This window comes from Protopterus annectens, chromosome 6.part0, assembly GCF_019279795.1.
Source record: "Protopterus annectens isolate FY-2018-M chromosome 6.part0, PAN1.0, whole genome shotgun sequence".
Classification (NCBI taxonomy): domain Eukaryota; kingdom Metazoa; phylum Chordata; order Ceratodontiformes; family Protopteridae; genus Protopterus; species Protopterus annectens.
In genome coordinates, this window is record NC_056737.1 from 1,053,001,017 (window position 1) to 1,053,019,874 (window position 18,858).

Sequence of the window (18,858 nt, forward strand, 5' to 3'; positions counted from 1 at the left end):
ACTACTAAGAACTGGAAAAGTTAAGTTACCCACCCCTCTAGTGTTGAATTTATTAGTATAGCAAAAATTGCAGCAGTGAATTGCATACTATAAAATCAGAACTTCTAATATTGTACATTCATATAAGTCTTGGCTTAAACTTAAAGACTTGCTTGAAAAATATTAATTGTTGTTGGTGTAAAACTTTGATGCATTGATCAGCTGTGGACCTAGGTAAATAGTTATTTACTTGTTTTATAACTGATTTGTTTATTTATTGGTTTAAAACCAAATAAAAAAAAATAAAAACACTTCTCTAAATTAAATATGTTGATTGATATGGTGTTTTTGGAAGTGATAAAGATCCACACATTGTCCATGAAAAAAGCTTTTCCCCCACTATACTTCCCAGCTTAATGCAATCAAGTTTGAAATCACTGCACCTTGAGGAAATAAAAAGTGATAACCACAATTCCAAAACCTCATTTCAACAATGAATGGTTCGGCCATACGCATATTATGCAACTGTCTAGATATTTTTCCAAATGGGCAGCTGACAGCTCCATTTTCTAGTATTCTAAATATGGCATTTTTGTCTGGTATGGATTTATTTTAAAATATGAACTATTATGCATGAGTAGATCATTTTAATTGTAATATGAAAACTGGTGGCAAAATAAAAGGATGTGAGAATAAACATATCATAGATATCAAACAGTTAAAAGTGATTAGTGAAAGAAAAGAAAACATAACGTCTGATTGTTGTGTGTGTTTAATGATAAATGAAAGTAGTTTGAAAAAACAGGGTTTTTGATCACAGAGAATATTAATAACTTTTCTGGAGATGGTGAGGAGAGAAGAGAGAATGAAATGGCTAAGATTCAGACATCAGTATTAAAGGAAAAGAAAATACACATTTGTTTTAAATATAATGAAAAAATATGGGCAGAATTGTTGATAGCCCTGAAGGATAAGAAAGAAAATACTGATGTATAAGCACTTTTTAAATGAAAAAGTGGGAGAAGGAATGTGACTGTACACAAGACTATCATAATGGAGTAGAAGTAAGCTATGGCGCAGACACAGAGGATTATGATCAGGTTTCTGATCATAACCAGCTCATTGTTTGTTGAAGATATTAATGTTAAGAAATTCACGTCAAGATTTGAGGGGAGCAAAACACATACATTGTGACATCCATTTCAGGAATGTATAATAAGAGTTAGGATGAGAGAGACTTGATCATAATTTTTTCTACTGGATGGGGATTTACTGTTCCAGTTACTGTGAGTAATAGATACAAAGGATCATGAAGTGTTTTATTGTTTGAGAGCCATAAAACACTTAGTTCTGTCACACAGACAGCAAGCCATAATGAAGTATCCTTTTGAGAAACAAGCAGCTTTAAAAGCCCTCAGGCATATCACTTTGACAAACTTTTTCTTTAAAAGTGTAGCAGAATGAAATATTTCGCGCATTTTAAATGTAGCTTCTGCCACTGTTCTTTAACAGCCAACACTGGTCAATATTAAGGTATAGTGCAAGACTAGAGCTTAACAGTACCTACAGGTACTTAGTAAAGGCTGGTTAAGCCTGCTTTTGACATCAGAAAAGTGCTAACCAAGCCTTTTTCCTGATTTTGGAGTGTAATCACGGTGCTCCATGCATCACATAAAGATAAAGGGAAGATAATTATATGAAGCAAGGAAGGGAATACTTTATAAACAAAACTGGAAACATAGCTTTAATTGTTGTGGCAAAAAAGAGCAAGTGTGTCAAATGTTATATGAGATCAGATTTTATGAAGCATTTGATAAGTAAGGAAGGAAGAGAAAAAAAGAGATAAGGGAAGCAGCAGGGGATTTTCTAGTGGAGAAATTTGATTCAGAAAAGTTAGGAGAGGAAGTTTTAGGTAATGAAAGAGTAGAGAAAGATATAATAATTATATTACAAGAGCCAGAATGAGTAATTAGGAAATATATTAAAGTCAGCACTCTGTGTTTCTAACAATTTGGGTATAGGACAAAAGGACATTAAGAGACGTTTTAACAAATGTTTCTTTACAGTGGTGACTGGTAATGTAAAGGAGGGGAGGTGCAGGAAGCAAATGAATGCATGGGGCTAACTGTAATGGGTTGTGGCTATATTATGGTAGGTCAATGACTGTTTAGCTGTGATCAAACAACAGTTGTAGTCAGTCACTTTAATTCACAGACTGCCTCAGTATCCATTCATTATAACCACTTTATTGACTGTCTACACCTCAGATGTCTAATGGTAAAGCATCAAAAATATAAAAATGATAGTTTATCAGTTATTACTAGCCTATTGACACTTCTTTAAGCCTATATATACTTCTCAAATGTAAGAATCAGACTCTGTAGTATAAGTCTGTATGGTAAACCCATTAAACATTATGCCAACCCCTACAGTAATATATTTTCAGCTTGTTTCACTCAAACACACAGCCTGAATTTTTATACTTGCATGATCAAATGGCAGCATGGGTCAGTCATTTGTAACAACAGATTACCTTTGTGCCCACTAGTTACATTTTATTGACCGTATATAACTCAGACACTCACTGTTATCATCTGAATAAATAAATATGTAAATAGCCACAGTGATGTACTTCACCTTGTTGCTGCCAGATACATACAGTGCAACCCACTGCAACTTCTCATGCACTCACGGCTAAATATATACATAAATATATACACACACACACACACACACATATAGATATATATATATATATATATATATATATATATATATATATATATATATATATATATATATATATATATATATACATAGTGGATATAAAACATGTTAAAATGCCAGGGTTTTGTGATATAAAAAAATGAGACCACAATAAATCATTTAAAACTTTTCCCACCTTTAATGTGACCTATAATCTGTACAATTCAATTGAAAAATAAACAGATCTTTTAGGTGAGAAAATATAAAAAAAAAATGTAGAATAAATTGGTTGCATACATGTGCACACCCTTAAACTAATACTTTGTTGAAGCACCTTTTGATTTAATTACAGCATTCAGTCTTCTTGGGTACACACAATTAAAGAGACTCTGATTAACCCCAAATAAAGTTCAGCTGTCCTAGTAGGAATTTACTGACATTTACTCAGTTGCCTGCTACAGGAAAAGCCATGGTTGGCAGACAGCTTACAAAACATCAAAGGGATCTCATGGTTGGAAGGTATCCGTCAGGAGACGGGTACAAAAAATGTCTACAGCATTGGATACACCATGGATCACAGTGAAGACAGTCATCAAAAAGTGGAGAAAATATGGGACAACAGTGACGTTGCAAAGAACTGGATGTCCCTCCAAAATTGATGAAAAGACAAGACAAAAACTAGTCAGGGAGGCTGCCAGGAGACCCACAGCAACACTGAAGCAGCTGCAGGAATTTCTGGCAAGTACTGGTTGTGTACTACATGTGACAACAATCTCCGGTATTCTCTATATGTCTGGACTATGGGGTAGGGTTGCAAGACAGAAGCTTTTTCTTACACAGAAAAACATCCAGACCCAGCTAAAATTTGCAAAACAATACATCGAGACTCCCAAAAGCATGTGGAAAATGTGTTATGGTCTGATGAGACCAAGGTTGAATTTTTTGGCCACAATTCCAAAAGATAAGTTTGGCACAAAAACGGCACTTTGCATCACCAAAATAACACCAACCCCACGGAGAAGCATGTTGATGGCAGTATCATGCTTTGGGGTTGCTTTTCTTCAGCTGGAACTGGGGCTTTAGTCAAGGTGGGCAGAATTATGAATGTTTCCAAATACCAGTCACTTTTGGCCCAAAACCTTCAGGCGTCTGCTAGAAAGCGAAGATGAACAGGAATTTCACCTTTCAATATGACAATGACCCCAAGCATAGCTTCACCGGAAGAAAATTAAAGTATTGCAATGGCCCAACCAGAGCCCAGACCTAAATCCAATAGAAAATCTGTGGGGTGACCTGAAGAGAGCTGTGCACAAAAGAGGCCCTTGTAATCGGACAGATTTGGAGTGCTTTTGCAAGGAAGAGTGGGCAAATATTACCAAGTCAAGATGTGCCATGCTGATAGACTCCTACCCAAGAAGACTGAATGCTGTAATTAAATCAAAAAGTGCTTCAACAAAGTATTAGTTTAAGGGTGTGCACACACAACAAAGTATTAGTTTAAGGGTGTGCACACTTATGAAACCAGCTTATTGTACTTTTTTATTTTTTATATTTTTTTGCCTAACAGATTTGTTTGTTTTTCAACTGAATTGTACAGGTTATAGGTCACATTAAAAGTGGGAAAAGCTTCAAAATGATTTATTGTGGTCTCATTTTTTGTATCACAAAAACCTGGCATTTTAACAGGGGTGTGTACACTTTTTATATCCACTGTGTGTGTGTACATATATATATATATATATATATATATATATATATATATATATATATATATATATATGGGTCTACTGCCTTTGGTCGAATTACATTTGGTGGAAAATGATTTCAGGCAGCTCACTTCACTGAAAGCTCATTTGATTGAAAGCTCATTTGGTCGAATTCCATTTGGTCAAAAATGGAATATAACCCCTGCACCACTACAGTGCGACCCTGGAGTGAGAATATAGTTTTTACTGACATTATATGTTTTAATGTATTTTTAATGGCTACACAAGTATATAATAGTGAATACACTGCAATTGTGTGGGGGGCTGCACCCCTCAGTGTGGGGGCTGTGCCCCCATGCTCCCCCAACTTTATATTCTCACTCTAGGGTTGCACTGCAATGGAGCAGGGGCTATATTCCATTTTCGACCAAATGGAATTCAACCAAATGGGTTTTCAGTGAAATGCATTTTCGGTGAAGTGGGTTGACTGAAATCATTTTTAACCAAATGTAATTCGACCAAAAGCAGTAGACCCATATACATATACATATATAAATATATATATATATATATATATATATATATATATATATAATATGGATCTAGGACTTTTGATCGAAAGATCAAATGTCTGAATCCATTATCACCGAACATACTTTACTGAAAGCGCTTTCAAAAAAAAGCGCTTACGGTAAAGTATGTTTAAAAAAAAAAAAACATTAAACCTACTTCTATGCAGGGGGGCAAGCCCCCCCTGCACTGCCACACCCCCCTACTTTAATATTCTCATTCCGAGGTCACACTACATTGGGGAAAAGGGAAGTTTCCCTTATCCGCACTGTAGTATGACCAGCACAACGAGCGTACTTATCTGAAAGTGCTGCTTCGGTGAACAGCACTTTTGGTTAAGTATGCTCGGTGATTTCTGCTTCGTTGGAAAGTGCATTCGAGGATCTGTATGGATCCCATATATATATATATATATATATATATATATATATATATATATATATATACACACACACACACACACACACACACACACACACACACACAAACATATATAAACATTGTGCTTATTTACTCTCCCCAAAAGATAGCCATCTGTATATGTATCAGACACTTGATTGTAAGTAAAGTGAAAAATAAATAAATAATACAGTAATGTTTCCATCTTGTTACTTCTGGAGACAGTACAGTTCTCCTATGCATGCTATAATGACCCTCTGTGCACCCCTCTGAAGTTTGTGAGGAAAGTTAAAGAAATAATGATCACACTGTCCCCAGCCCAGCACAATATTTAGTGACTTCTGAGGACTAGGGCAATTTTACAGAAATACTGGCCTTATCACCAGCCCCACACACCAGTACATTGACCTTCTGTAAACACCTATGCATAGGGGTGGCAGTGACCTTCTATAAACACCTATGCACAGGGCTGGCACTGACCTTCTATAAACACCTGTGTACAGGGCTGGCAGTGACCTTCTGTAAACACCTGTGCACAGGGCCACCAGCCCCACACACCAGTAAAGTGACCTTCTGTAAACACCTGTGCACAGGGCTGGTTTTAGACTAGGTGGGGTTCAGGGCAGAGGTGATTACTAAGCTCAGGTCAAAATTCATGTCTACAGCCTTGGATTGTGGGGGCCACCAGCCCCCAGAAGTTCTGAATGTTTAGGTATTCTGTGATACATTTATTCTTTATTTGTTAAACTGAGCAAGTGACAATAAGGTAAATTAATTTCATACAGGTAACCCCAGCAAGCAGCTATAGCCATTTGTATGTACATATAAAGTGTAAGACACAAGTCTTATGCAGACCAACTAAAGGCCCTATCCCTTTAACCCATCTCATACCATTTATTCAGAGGGGGCTTATGCCTGACCTACAAGGCATTCACTGATTCAGCCCTGATGAAAATGTTACATATTTGCAATAAAAATTATACAAGGGGTACGCATTCCGTGGACCTGAACTTTATTTGTGCCTCTAAAAGAACTTTCTGGAGAGACAGATTCATATCCCAAAGGCTACGTCATCTATGAAATAAATGCTCCATCTTCATTAAACAAAGCCTGTTCCTCACTCTTTTTAAAAAGAATTTGGATAAATGGATAGGGAACTGCAATTTCACTGCCGAGATACTCCCCATGTCCCTTTGGCAGTCTGTAAAATGACTCAGGGCTCCAACACGCAAAGACCCATTATTCTGATACTACCCCATCTCATATCTGGGGAATTAAGGTATAATGTTGTCATATTTGACATTTGTTTACTGGGGTGCTCCAACTGGGCATAACCCTTTGCATAGACTTGGAAAAGATCTTGTGCCATTAGCCTAGTAATCATCTCTGAACCTATAAAGTAACATTTCTGCCCTCTAAATATCAGGAGGACTTGTAATGAGGTACCTTCTTATTCTCTCTTTGAACCTTAGTCTAAATGTTGAGTCAAGTAAATCAGTTTTTTAACAGAAATCTGAAATTAGCACAGACATACATCTGTCTCATGAAAAAAGGAAATGGACTTATTGTTATGTTAAAACAATAGAAAAAAACATTTCCATAAGCTTCACCTGGTCATTTAAAAGACATAAAATGAAGGAGTTGTAATGCGACGGTTATATTATGTTTTGAAAAAGATGGTTGATGAAAGAGTGTTGGTGAATTGGAGGTCTATATCATGGCTTGAATAAATGACAAGTTATCAGCAATGACTATACAAGGGAGGTTGAAAGAATAGGAAAATGGTTTGAAGAAGAAATGAGAGAGACTGGAAAAAGGATATTAGAACAAATTGTAATGAGAGACAAGAATGGTAGAGAAAGTGTTGACAAGGAAAGAAGGCTTTGTGGTAAGCGTATCTTTAGGCAAATTATTCACTGCTGTGAAACCTAGGGGCTATTACTGACAATATAAGACTTTTAAAAATACATTAAAATAAAGAAGCATACAGAAAGTGTAAGATCTGCAATAAATGACTGGCTAAGGATTAAATATTAATTAGAAAAAATGTATCAACCACTGATGACTTTTAACCTTTAATTACCTGAATACTTACAAAATAAGATGGAGGGGGAAGTTAAAAAAGTTGCATAGTTTATTCAAAGACTATAAACAAATACAAGTTCTGATGGTATTATCCTACAAAGGTGATACAATTATGATAGTAAAAGAGGGAAAAGGGTTGAAGAAGCTGATAATAGAGATTGCAGAAGGAGAAACTAAGTCTGACTTAGAATGTAAGAAAAGTAAGTGAAGATAAGATTAAAATAGTGGGACTATGTTTTCAGAAGAATCAAATAGTAGAGGAATGGAGAAAATAAGAAAAACAAAAAAGATAGTGGAGTTCTGGAGGTTGTATACAGTGACTCGAAAAAGTAATGATGGTAAAAACTCTCTGGGTTATTTATATGTGAAAAATAAGATGAGAATGCAAGGCTGGGATTCTTAAGGTCCTCACAGATCAATAGCCTAGCAAGTACCTACAAACCTAGAAAATTATGAAAACTTTGAGGGATTAGTGAATTATGTGGCAAGGGTTTATGGTCTTTCAGAAAAAAAATTGGGCACGGAAATGATGGAATTTAGTGTTATGGGGTTCTTATCTGAATGGTTTAACATGTGGAATGTCATGCAGAACACAACGGGAAGTGTGGCTGTATGGAATGCATCCACAATTTTTTGTGAGCGTGAATGCACTCGTGTGTATGTCGGTGTGTGTGTGTGTGTGTGTGTGTGTGTGTGTGTGTGTGTGTGTGTGTGTGTGTGTGTGTGTGTGTGTGATGTTTACCTTTTTTGTCTTTGTTTCAGTTAGTATCCTGTAAGAGGTTGATAAAAATTTCAATACAAATAGATCTGGGATTTGTGGCATAAAAAGAAAAATGGGAGAAGCACAGAATTGACAGAAAAATGGGAGAATTAACAAACAGTATGGTCAAATTTAAAACTGAGTTTGTATTGAAAAAGATTAAAGGAGAATGTGTTATAAACAATTGTTTCAAACAGATTTCATGGCAATGGGATGATATCTACTTGACAAAGAAACAAAATTAAACCACACAAAGAGAGTTGGAAAGAATTAATGATACAAGTAAATTATATGATTTTTCTTTTTCAGATTGGCATAGCAGAAGTACCATTGAAAGTTGTTATAAGTTATAAAGTCATAGAATATAGATAATATGGTCAGAAGAAATGTGGTGAAAAATTGTAAATTGTTTCTTTAATTAAGTATTTTTGCAGTACATTAGAAAATGGGATGGGCTTAAAAGTTTGTGAAATTACTAGATATATAATTTGCTAGGGAGACTGCACAGGTAAAAAGGTAGTAACATAAAAAAGACGATGAAGAATTAATTTAAGTATGTTGGATGTTGCAGTTTAAGAAATATCAGCTGTTTTTGTATAACATTATGTTGGATTACAGGGAAGTAGTAAGAGATATAAAAAGGAATACTAAACAGTACAAAACTGTGTTACTTAAAGGGTAGGGGAGAAAGTAACTAAATTAAAGTTGTTTGCGATTGTTGCATTTTATATTTCCATACTTTGTATTTTATTTTGGTCTAATTTAAAATGTGTCCTTAAAAATGAAATATGTTTTTTCTTAAGAAAAACACTTGTTTTGATGTAATGGCATCCTTTATACCTACTTGACATGTGGTTGAGCTATGGCAAATATAGACTGATGAAACCTCAGTTTAACATGTCATCCAAAGGACAGCTCCACTTATGCTGCACAACAGTCACAGTTCTAGAAAATTAGAAATTAGCTCAAATAAACTGATCTAGTACATAGGGAATGATAGCTGGTTCAATAGATTTGTGGGCCTCTGCATTGTATACTAATGCTAATGGCAATTGCCACAACCAGATCACATAATGAACCATTTCATATAATCCATGACTGTAGTGTCAATGAAGTGCACCTGTTTAAACATGGTATCCCCCAAAAGCATATACAACTACATGCACATTCATAACTATTATGTCTCACTCTGTCTGCCTTTGCCACTGGTGATCTGAGTCAGTGCCTCAAGCACAAAATGACCACCGAGAATAGGGAGGAATTAATGTCTTCTCACCTTTTTGAAGGAGAACATCTGAGGAAATCCCACTTTATCTTTGAGGGTAACTCCTGGTAGTGGATGTGAGCAAGCTTATTAGTTGCATGGTCTTACTAAGGTATACAACATCTGCATGGCATATGAGTGAAATTGCACACATATACCTTGCATGGCTTTATCACAAAATCTCATGCACCTTCCTGGAAAAGGTATTGGTCAAAAAAGTCTTTGTTTACCCAACTCCAAGCTCAGTAGAAGTCGAGGAAAAGGCATGGGTTTCATGCAGTGATTTTGCAGAGAGTGGTTTGTTTCTTTGCCTCTCAGTAATGTTCGAAAATCACTATTTGAACAGTTGTAATGGCTTTCCTGTGCTTGAACAAGTACTGTTCAAAATCCCCTTTCTTGCAACTGGCACACTACCATTTATATAGAAATATGTTTTCTCAGAATGAGAGTTTAGAAAATAGTTGTGACTTACAGTAAGTTGTTGAAAAATAATTAAATAAGTGGCCTTTCATATCTGGAATATTCTTGCCTTTGTCTTTATTTTTTTCTTTCTTGTGTGACTCTTCCTTGATTGTGTACTTTTTATGGTAGTACTGGTGATTCATGTGACAACTGACTGCAATCTCATTTCTTTACAGCCGAAGCAATACACTTAGGAAGCCTTATAGCAGCACAAGGCTACATATTCCCAATATCAGACCATGTCCTAACGTTAAAGGATGATGGTACATTCTACCGCTTTCAGGTAGGTCTTTTTTTATTTGAAACTGTAAACATATGCTTGTCAGGGTGATAAATTAGAGCTATTTTTTCCTACAGGTAGCCAGCAGTGTGAGTTTCATAGAATAGAGCTTTTCACAGTCGGATAAAATCTATTTCTGTTGCTTGACCATTGCTAAGATGTGGATGGGGAACCCTTCATATCTGGTATATATGGGCTTGTACAGAGCAACTGAGACCATAACTTACATGAGTTTAGTGGGGAATTTAAAATATTTGAATTTGGGACCTAAAGTGATTAGGTAGGCAAGAAGCTGGACTGCTAATCTAAAGCTTAAGGTCAAAAGACTATTGCATAGTTTAATGTTAGTGTTAAGACTAGTCCTGTTAATATACTTATATGTAATACATCACAAAAAGGTCATAAAGTAAAATTAACCTGTTTTTAATGACTGCTATAGTAGTTCTGAATAAACTGGTGAGACTCCAATGAGATATGGTATGACTTACTCTGTAAGTGAGCAGGCATCTGCCTAAATGTATTGCAAAATGTTCACTTTGTGGGCTGGGTGCAGCAGAGCATGCTTTCTTGGAGAAGTGGTCTTAAGGAAGACAAAAGCAAAAAAAAGATCTGTTGACTCTGATCAGTCCTTGAAGCAATTATGTAGGACTCTGTAAAAACGGCAGTTGTAAATCCCAATTTCATTATTTATTTTATTAATGTGGTAAGTTAATTGGTTCTTCATGGGCCATGATGCAAGCCACAAAGGGAAAGAGTAAAGGTAATGTATATGGACAGTTTAGAGTAGCCAACCAAATGGCATGTTTGGGGGGGGGGGTAGGAAGAAACCATATAATCCAGACAGAACCCACAGAGACATGGAGGAGAGAAAATGTAGACTTCTGTACTGGCAGAAACTTTAGGTCATTACTGAACCCCAGTCCCTGAATCTATCAGGCGGAAACCATAACCACTGAGCCATCTTGCCACACATAAATATCCCAGTAGGGTACTGGAGATACTGAGGTCATCTTGCCATTATGTAAGGTGCTGGTAAGCTCCTGGACTACCATTGCCAAGGAGCTTAAATTTGGTCTGTACATTCTTTGAAGAAAGATGGTACAGCTTGACTTTAGTAATTTAGAAGAACGACGGCATAGCGCATGCCAGTCCTTCTTTGAATATTTCACAATCTATGCCATAAGTGTAGCAGGATACAATCAAACAGATGAAGAATAAACATCATCCTTTCATTCAAGTGCCAATAGTCATTGACACGCTGCCATTTTCTACAAGTCCTGTTAAGTAGTGTCACTGGTGCAGCAGGTAGCACACTTGCCTTGGGTGCTGGAAGACAAGAAGACTGTGGGTTCTGTTCCCACTCTAGGTGGTTTAATAGCTAACAGTGAAGTGCTGCACTCCTGAATGCATCATCCTTCAGTGAAATATTCAACCAAGGTCCCATCTGCTACAGGTACCTCAGATGGATTTTAAAGCTCAGGCAGCACTTACTGAAAAGCATAGGTGTCTCATATTTGCAAAAGTCAGATATTAATTGGCATAGTTCCGTGTATACATAGCCATTATTTACAAATATCTACAATGTGTGTGTGTGTGTGTGTGTGTGTGTGTGTGTGTGTGTGTGTGTGTGTGTGTATGTATGTATATATATATATATATATATATATATATATATATATATATATATATATATATATAGATAGATACATATAAAGAAACAGGTGCTGTTTCTTAGAATTTGACCTCACCATGCCGCTCACATGTCCAGATTTTTGCCTCACATTTTTGGTCTGTTACTCATAACATTTTTGGTTTTTCTGGATTTTTCTGGCATATTAGTGAGGATTGACTTCACCATATAATGACAGGCATTTGACTTTCAAACCATATCTTTTAGAAAGTGCATGTTAACATAAGACTTTATTCTAGCAACTTTCTAAGTTTATAAGAACAATATTTAAAATGTGTTCCTATTTTGGGGGATTTATCCCACATTATTTTTGGCTTTGTTCAGATTTTTTGGACCAGGAAGTTGAGACCCCCACCCTTTCTGTCATAACCACAGTCCTACTTTTCTTTCTAAGTTAGACAAAACCCACATTTGATTAGGCAGAATTTCATTCATCCTAGCACATCATAAAATCTGTAACATACCAAATAATTTTCTACTAATTTTTTAGGACATTTTTATACTTGTTTCTGATAATGTCCCTACAGAATCACATCCATGTTTATGTATTCTTTATTAGTAACAAAAACATATTCTTTCACTTACAGCTTTATATATCATAATTCAATTCATAGGCAGTTCATTTAAAGAATGTCTCCTTGAAAAGTTTTGACATAGTGTCAGTACAACAGTTTTGTCTGTTCTGCATGGATTTTTTAGATATATATGCTTAGATTTTCCAAATGATGAGCAATATAAAACATATGTAATATTTCATTGTAAAATCATGTTATATTTTTCATAATTTTTTTTTTTTTAATTTCCACATTACTATTTTCTTATATCTCTTTATATCTTCGTTTTCTAGAGACTTTTTCCTTTTAAAAATGTTCTTTACCCAAAAAGTTAATATTTTATTGTCAGGATTTGTGACATGGTTCCTTCCCTTTCTCTTTCTATTAATATCCACTAAAAGTGAAAGAGACAGCATGAACTATCAGATTTATTAATCCTAGTCTTCCTTCCTTTTCAAGTAACTACAGCACCCCTGTAGTTACAGGATTTAACCTGGATCCGGATATTAAATAAAATGTCATTGTAATAATGTCATTATCAACTGCTTCAGGCAATATGAAAACATTTGCCATATAAGCAATTTTACCTAAAACAACAGGATTTGTTAGGTGTACTTTTTCCAAAAGTTACATAGGTCTGTCAAATGATCTACTAAACCATTTCATTAGTCTTCAACTATATCATATTTAACAAATCTAATCCCTAAAACAAATATTTCTGTTCTAGAAAAATAAATTATTTCAAGTTTCACCACATCTATAAACCTTTACACTTCTCATAATTTAATTCTAAACCAGCATCTTTCAGCATCATAGATGAAGCTATCAAGACTTCTTTCATCCAGTCCATATTTTTTTGATATGACCATTAAATTATGTGCATAAGATGAAAATGAAGGAATTTTATTTTTTTTCAAATATCACATTTGCAGTCTCTGGCATATTATTTTGTATTTTACCTGCTTCTACATTCATTAATAATGTAAACAGTGCCCCACTCATTGGACAAACCTGCTGTACACCACACTGAACTTCAATTTTGACACTCATCTGTCCATTTACTATATTTTTATGGGTTCCTGTTATTTAAGTGAATGCTTAAAGTTGTGAATGCTGTTTCGTCAAACGTGTTTGCATGAAATGGCAAAATGCTGAAAGCACAGAACAGCGATTTTTTCCTAGGAAAAAAATCACTGGACTGTTTTTGGGACTTTGCCATTTCATGTAAACACATTTGATGAAACAGCATAAATTTACTGATACCAAGGATATTGCCAATATCCTGGCAGATTGATTCAGTGCCACCTTCACCCCCTGTCACCTCCTAAAGGGCCAATCTCAATACCAAAAGATTGTCAAATTCTGGTAATCACAGCCACACAGGTAAAAAAACACACTCTCCAAAGCTAAGAATACAGCATCCATGGGACCAGACGACATCCCGGGCTGTGTACTACATGAACTACAAAATTAACTGGCACCTCAGCTAAGTGTCATGTTTAATCATAGCCTCACCTTAGGCTTCATGCCCAATGAGTGGCACACAGCTACAGTTATCCCACTCCACAAGGGGGGATCCACCTTGGATCCCGGGAACTATCGTCCCATCAGTCTGACGAGCCTGATCTGCAAAGCCATGGAATGCATTATCATGGAACTTATAAACAAAACATTGGCAACCTTCAAACACTGGACCCCACCCAGTTTGGTTTTGTAAAGGGCCAATCATGTCTACTCAACCTGATCGACGTCTTCAAATCAGTCTCCATAGCCGTGGACGAGGGTAAGGTGGTCCACACAGCCTATCTGGACCATGCCAAGGCCTTCTACACCATCCCCCACTTTGGAATCATAGATAAACTTACTAAGCTGGGCATTAATCCCTATGTCACTCGATGGGTTGCCAACTGGCTTACTGACAGAACCCACACTGTAAAAGTAGCCAACTCAAAATCCAGCTCCAGACAAGTGACAAGTGGAGTACCTAAGTGATCAGTCCTGGGATCGCTCTTGTTTGGCATCTACTTCTCTGAAGTACAGGCCAGCACTAAGGGACTCTGGCTAACAAAGTTTGCAGATGACTGCAAACTGGGAGCCATTATTGAATCCCCAAATGATGTGGATATTCTACAAAAGGGCCTTACAGAAATAGATGCTTGGTGCTAGAGCCATGGGCTCAAGCTAAATGCCAAGAAATGTGTAGTTATCCCCTTTGGGAAAAATCATGTACCCATGAATTAACACATAAGTAGCAGTACACTAAACACCAGAAATGTGATAAGGGACTTGGGGACACAGGTGGACAGTGGTCTCACCTTCGATAACCACATCACCACAACAGTTAGGAAATCCTTCTATGTGGCGCACCTCATCACTAAGGGCTTTTCATCCAGAAAAAAGTAAGTCATTGTCCCACTGTACTCATCCCTCATTATACCCATTATAGAGGACAATGCCCCATTTGTTATGTACCTCACAAGACATCTGCAACAACTGGAAAGGCCACAGAAATACCTCACTAAAGGAATCACAGGCCTTAGCAGATGCCCTATGCTGACCGTCTTAAAAAACTCCAGCTATACTATGTCGCATATCACCTAGTCAGAGGTGATCTCTGCTTAAAATACAAGGCCATGTCAAACCCAGAGCTATTGGGCATGCTACACTTAAAGAAATACCAATCCCTCAGAGCCACACACTCCAGGGATCTAAACCTGGTCATAACAATGAATAAAACATGCTGGAGGGATAGGTTCCCAACCCAGACACTCCCCATACTCTGGAATAGACTTGCCCATACATGTCAAGCTGAGCGCCTTTTTGGCCCTTTTCAAAAGGAACCTTGATGATTGGATGAGAGATAGGAAATTCATCCCGGGGATAATGTCAGTCACCCTGCTAGACAGGGGACCAGGGAAATAAATATTCTAGGAAGAAATAGCCAGGGAATTGTTATGACTAGGCTTGTATAGGCCCTAGGGCCATTAGCCAAGTACCAACCTATGAACCTCCACTGTGGTGCAATCTTGGAGTTGGTATAGTTAAGTAGAGGGGTGGGGGGACACAGTGTTTTTTTAAATTTTTTTAGGGATCAGCAAATTTTTTCCCTGGTTAATTATTTCTAGTTTCACCACATCTATAAACCTTTGCACTACTCAGAATTTAATTCTAAACCAGCATCTTTCAGTATCATAACTGAAGCTATCAGGACTTGTATCATCCAGTCCATAATTTTTTTGCTATGAGTATTAAATTATCTGCATAAGATGAAAATGAAGGAATTTTATTTTTTTTTTTCAGATATCACATTTGCTGCCTTTGGCGTATTATTTTATATTTTACTTGCTTCTGCATTCATTAATAATGTAAACAGTGCCCCACTCATTGAACAACCCTGCTGTATACCACACTGACCTTCAGTTTTGACATTCAACTATCCATTTGCTATATTTTTATGGGTTCCTATTATTTAAGCGAATGCTTAAAGTTGTGAACGCTGTTTCGTCAGACGTGTTTAAACGAAATGGCAAAATGCAGAAAGCACAGAACAGCGATTTTTTTTTCCTACGGAAAAAAAATCACTGGGCTGTTTTTGGGACTTTGCCATTTCCTCCACTGTGGTGCAATCTTGGAGTTAGTATATTTAAGTAGGGGGTGGGGGGGGCATTTTTTTTTTTTTATGCATCAGCGATTTTTTTCCCTGGGGAAAAAAATCACTGATCAGTGTCTTCGACATTTTGCTTTTTCTGACTCTTTGGGTCGATTACGATTATATACCGTATGCAATTTCAAGCGTTCGCTAAAATAATATAGACCCATTTTTATATCATTATTATTGTATGCAGACCACAATAATTTCAATATTTTCTTTAAATTCCATAATCATTATCTGCCATAAAACGTTATAGTGTACACTAAGAAATGTTTTGTTTATATCTCCTACTTTAATCTTTGGTTATTCTCCTTTATTTTTGTCTCTTTTAACAAAATTCACATCTCCTGACTTTGTTTTCTCCATACTAAATATGTTCCAAGTATGACAACTTCCTTTATCATCTTATCAAACCTGGTCTGAATCTTCTTCTTTCAGCTTTTCCCAGTTAGGGGTCACCACAGCAGATCATCTGTCCGCTCATGATTGGCAGTGGAGTTTTACAGTGTCGAGTTGCCAGCCCGGCGCCCACCCTTCCACAGAAGGCACACACTCACACACACACTCACACCTAGGGCCAATTTAGAGTGTCCAATCCACCTACTGATCAAACCTGGTCTGAATAATTTTCATAAAAAATGTTATAATATGCATTGTTTAGAGAGGTATGTCTCCAATGTTCTGTATTAGTTTTTTTTTTACTTTTTTTTTCCATAATAACTTTAACATACTTTCATAGATTTCAGGTCTACAAAAAAAATTCAGACCATCAAGAAAACTTTTAACTGCCAGTCATCTCATTTTTTATAAATTCCATATCCAGTGACATCAAGACCAGAAACTGGATCTTGTTTAACCTATTCTAATAGATTCTTTAACTCACAAAATGTAATATTTCCCCTTAAAGATTTACATACTTTACTTGAAATCTTCTTCATCCTCCATATCTGTGTATGCAGTCTATTTTCAGTACTATGCTTTTTCTTGTAATATTCCATGGTCAGTCTCATAATGCTTTTCTGTTTTGTCTTTCATTTCCCATCCTTGTCTTATATTTCTCTTATAATAATGTTTTTTTCCTTAACCATTTGATAGAAAGGTACAAACTTGTTCTTTCCTGCCTTGAAAGTAATATTTCTGTTTATATAACATATTTTCTATTTGTGTGCATTATTTTTACAAAGCTGTTGCTTTTTCTAAAAAAAAAAATAATTATTTCTTTCCACATCTTGTATCATGACATTATTAATCGTATTGGAAGTATTCCTTCTATGTTTTCTGTGTTCTGTCTATAATTTCATATACATTCATTTTACATTCTTCTTTAAAAATTAACCATCACTCTCTCCAGGAAGAAAAATAATGTAATGCTTATATTTTTCTCACAATAATTTGTTCTCTTAGCCACAATATTATTTCTAATTTTCTAGATTGTATTTTTGGTTAGTCTTTTTTTTTTCATTTTCCTTGTGCAGAATGATCTTTATTTTTTTTTCAATACTATCCTGATAGATGAGCTGAGAAACCTGTATCCAGTATCCCCTCATCATCCTGACTCAAGTCTACAACAATAACAAAATAATCTATTTCAGTATTCAGAGATCTTTTATACATTCATGTCATCCTGTCCTATAATTTTGTTTTTCCATATCTGAGTGTACTTCATTTAACCTTTTTACTTCCTGCCTATTTTCTACCTTTTGTGTATAGATTGCAGTTTAAATCTCCCATTATCATCACTTTCAGGTTCATTATCACATGTTCCTTAACTTTTTCAAATTCACATATGTCTTTTCTTTCTTTCACATTAGTACTAGCATAAACAACTATTAATCTATACACTTTATTTTCATGCCTAATCTCTAACATAATAGCTCCATCTACCTTGATTGTACAAAAATCTAATATTTTTATTTTTGAATTATATAAGAAAATACCCCCTAACATCTTCCATGTCACTCCCCAAACTGACTTCTGTCCTGTGGACAAATAAATCACACATCCACATCTAATTCTAATGACTACTTCAACACTGTTAACCTTTTAACTTAATTTGTTATGTAGTTGATATTTACATACCATATCCACAGATTGCTCTTCACTCTTTTTTAACCTGGGGTGAACATTTTTGAATTTTCTTTTTTTTAACCCAACCTTATGATCACTGGATATTTTATCTTCATATTTATCCATTTTGTTTTCTTCTGTCCCTCCTCTTCTGTTATTAGTAAAGATATCAAATATATTTCTTGTTTCTATTCTGGTTTCTGTGCCACCTTTGTTTACATAATGCTGTAGTTTGCACGTGTCCTTCTACAGATTTTTCTTGCATTTCATGCTGTTTATCACTATTCCCATCTAGAATATTTTGTATATGTATAGGTTCTTCACTTTCTCTAACGTCTACCTGCATATTGTCTTATTGTTCTCTACAATTGGTCCAAAAATTACTTTTCTTTTCAGATAGTCTCCATTCAACTTGGACATTTTTTTGCATTATGAACAGTTTTGTTACACTGACTGCATCTTATTTTTCTACATGCATTGATTAAATGTGTGATTTCCACACAGGAAAAAATGTTTGAGGTTGACTCCCACATTTCAAAGTTCCCCTTAAACCACTAAAATCAGTACCTGGTAAAACTCTCATCACAATGTCTACTTCCCACCCTCCAGTCCATAACTCTGTTATTTCTTACTATTATTAACAGAATATCCTCTTATAACTTATTCATTCCACTGATATATGTC

At 35.7% G+C, this 18,858-nt stretch overlaps 1 protein-coding gene across 3 annotated transcripts in view; it reads left to right on the forward strand.

The window, feature by feature from the left end:
* Nucleotides 1–18,858, forward strand: part of RGS6 (regulator of G protein signaling 6) — a 2,564,457-nt gene that overhangs the window by 1,885,337 nt on the left and 660,262 nt on the right. For all 3 annotated transcript variants that reach the window (XM_044074660.1, XM_044074661.1, XM_044074662.1), the window contains exon 5: nucleotides 10,108–10,214. In XM_044074660.1, coding sequence (XP_043930595.1) covers nucleotides 10,108–10,214 — 107 coding nt within the window. The remainder of the gene's footprint in view (nucleotides 1–10,107; nucleotides 10,215–18,858) is intronic.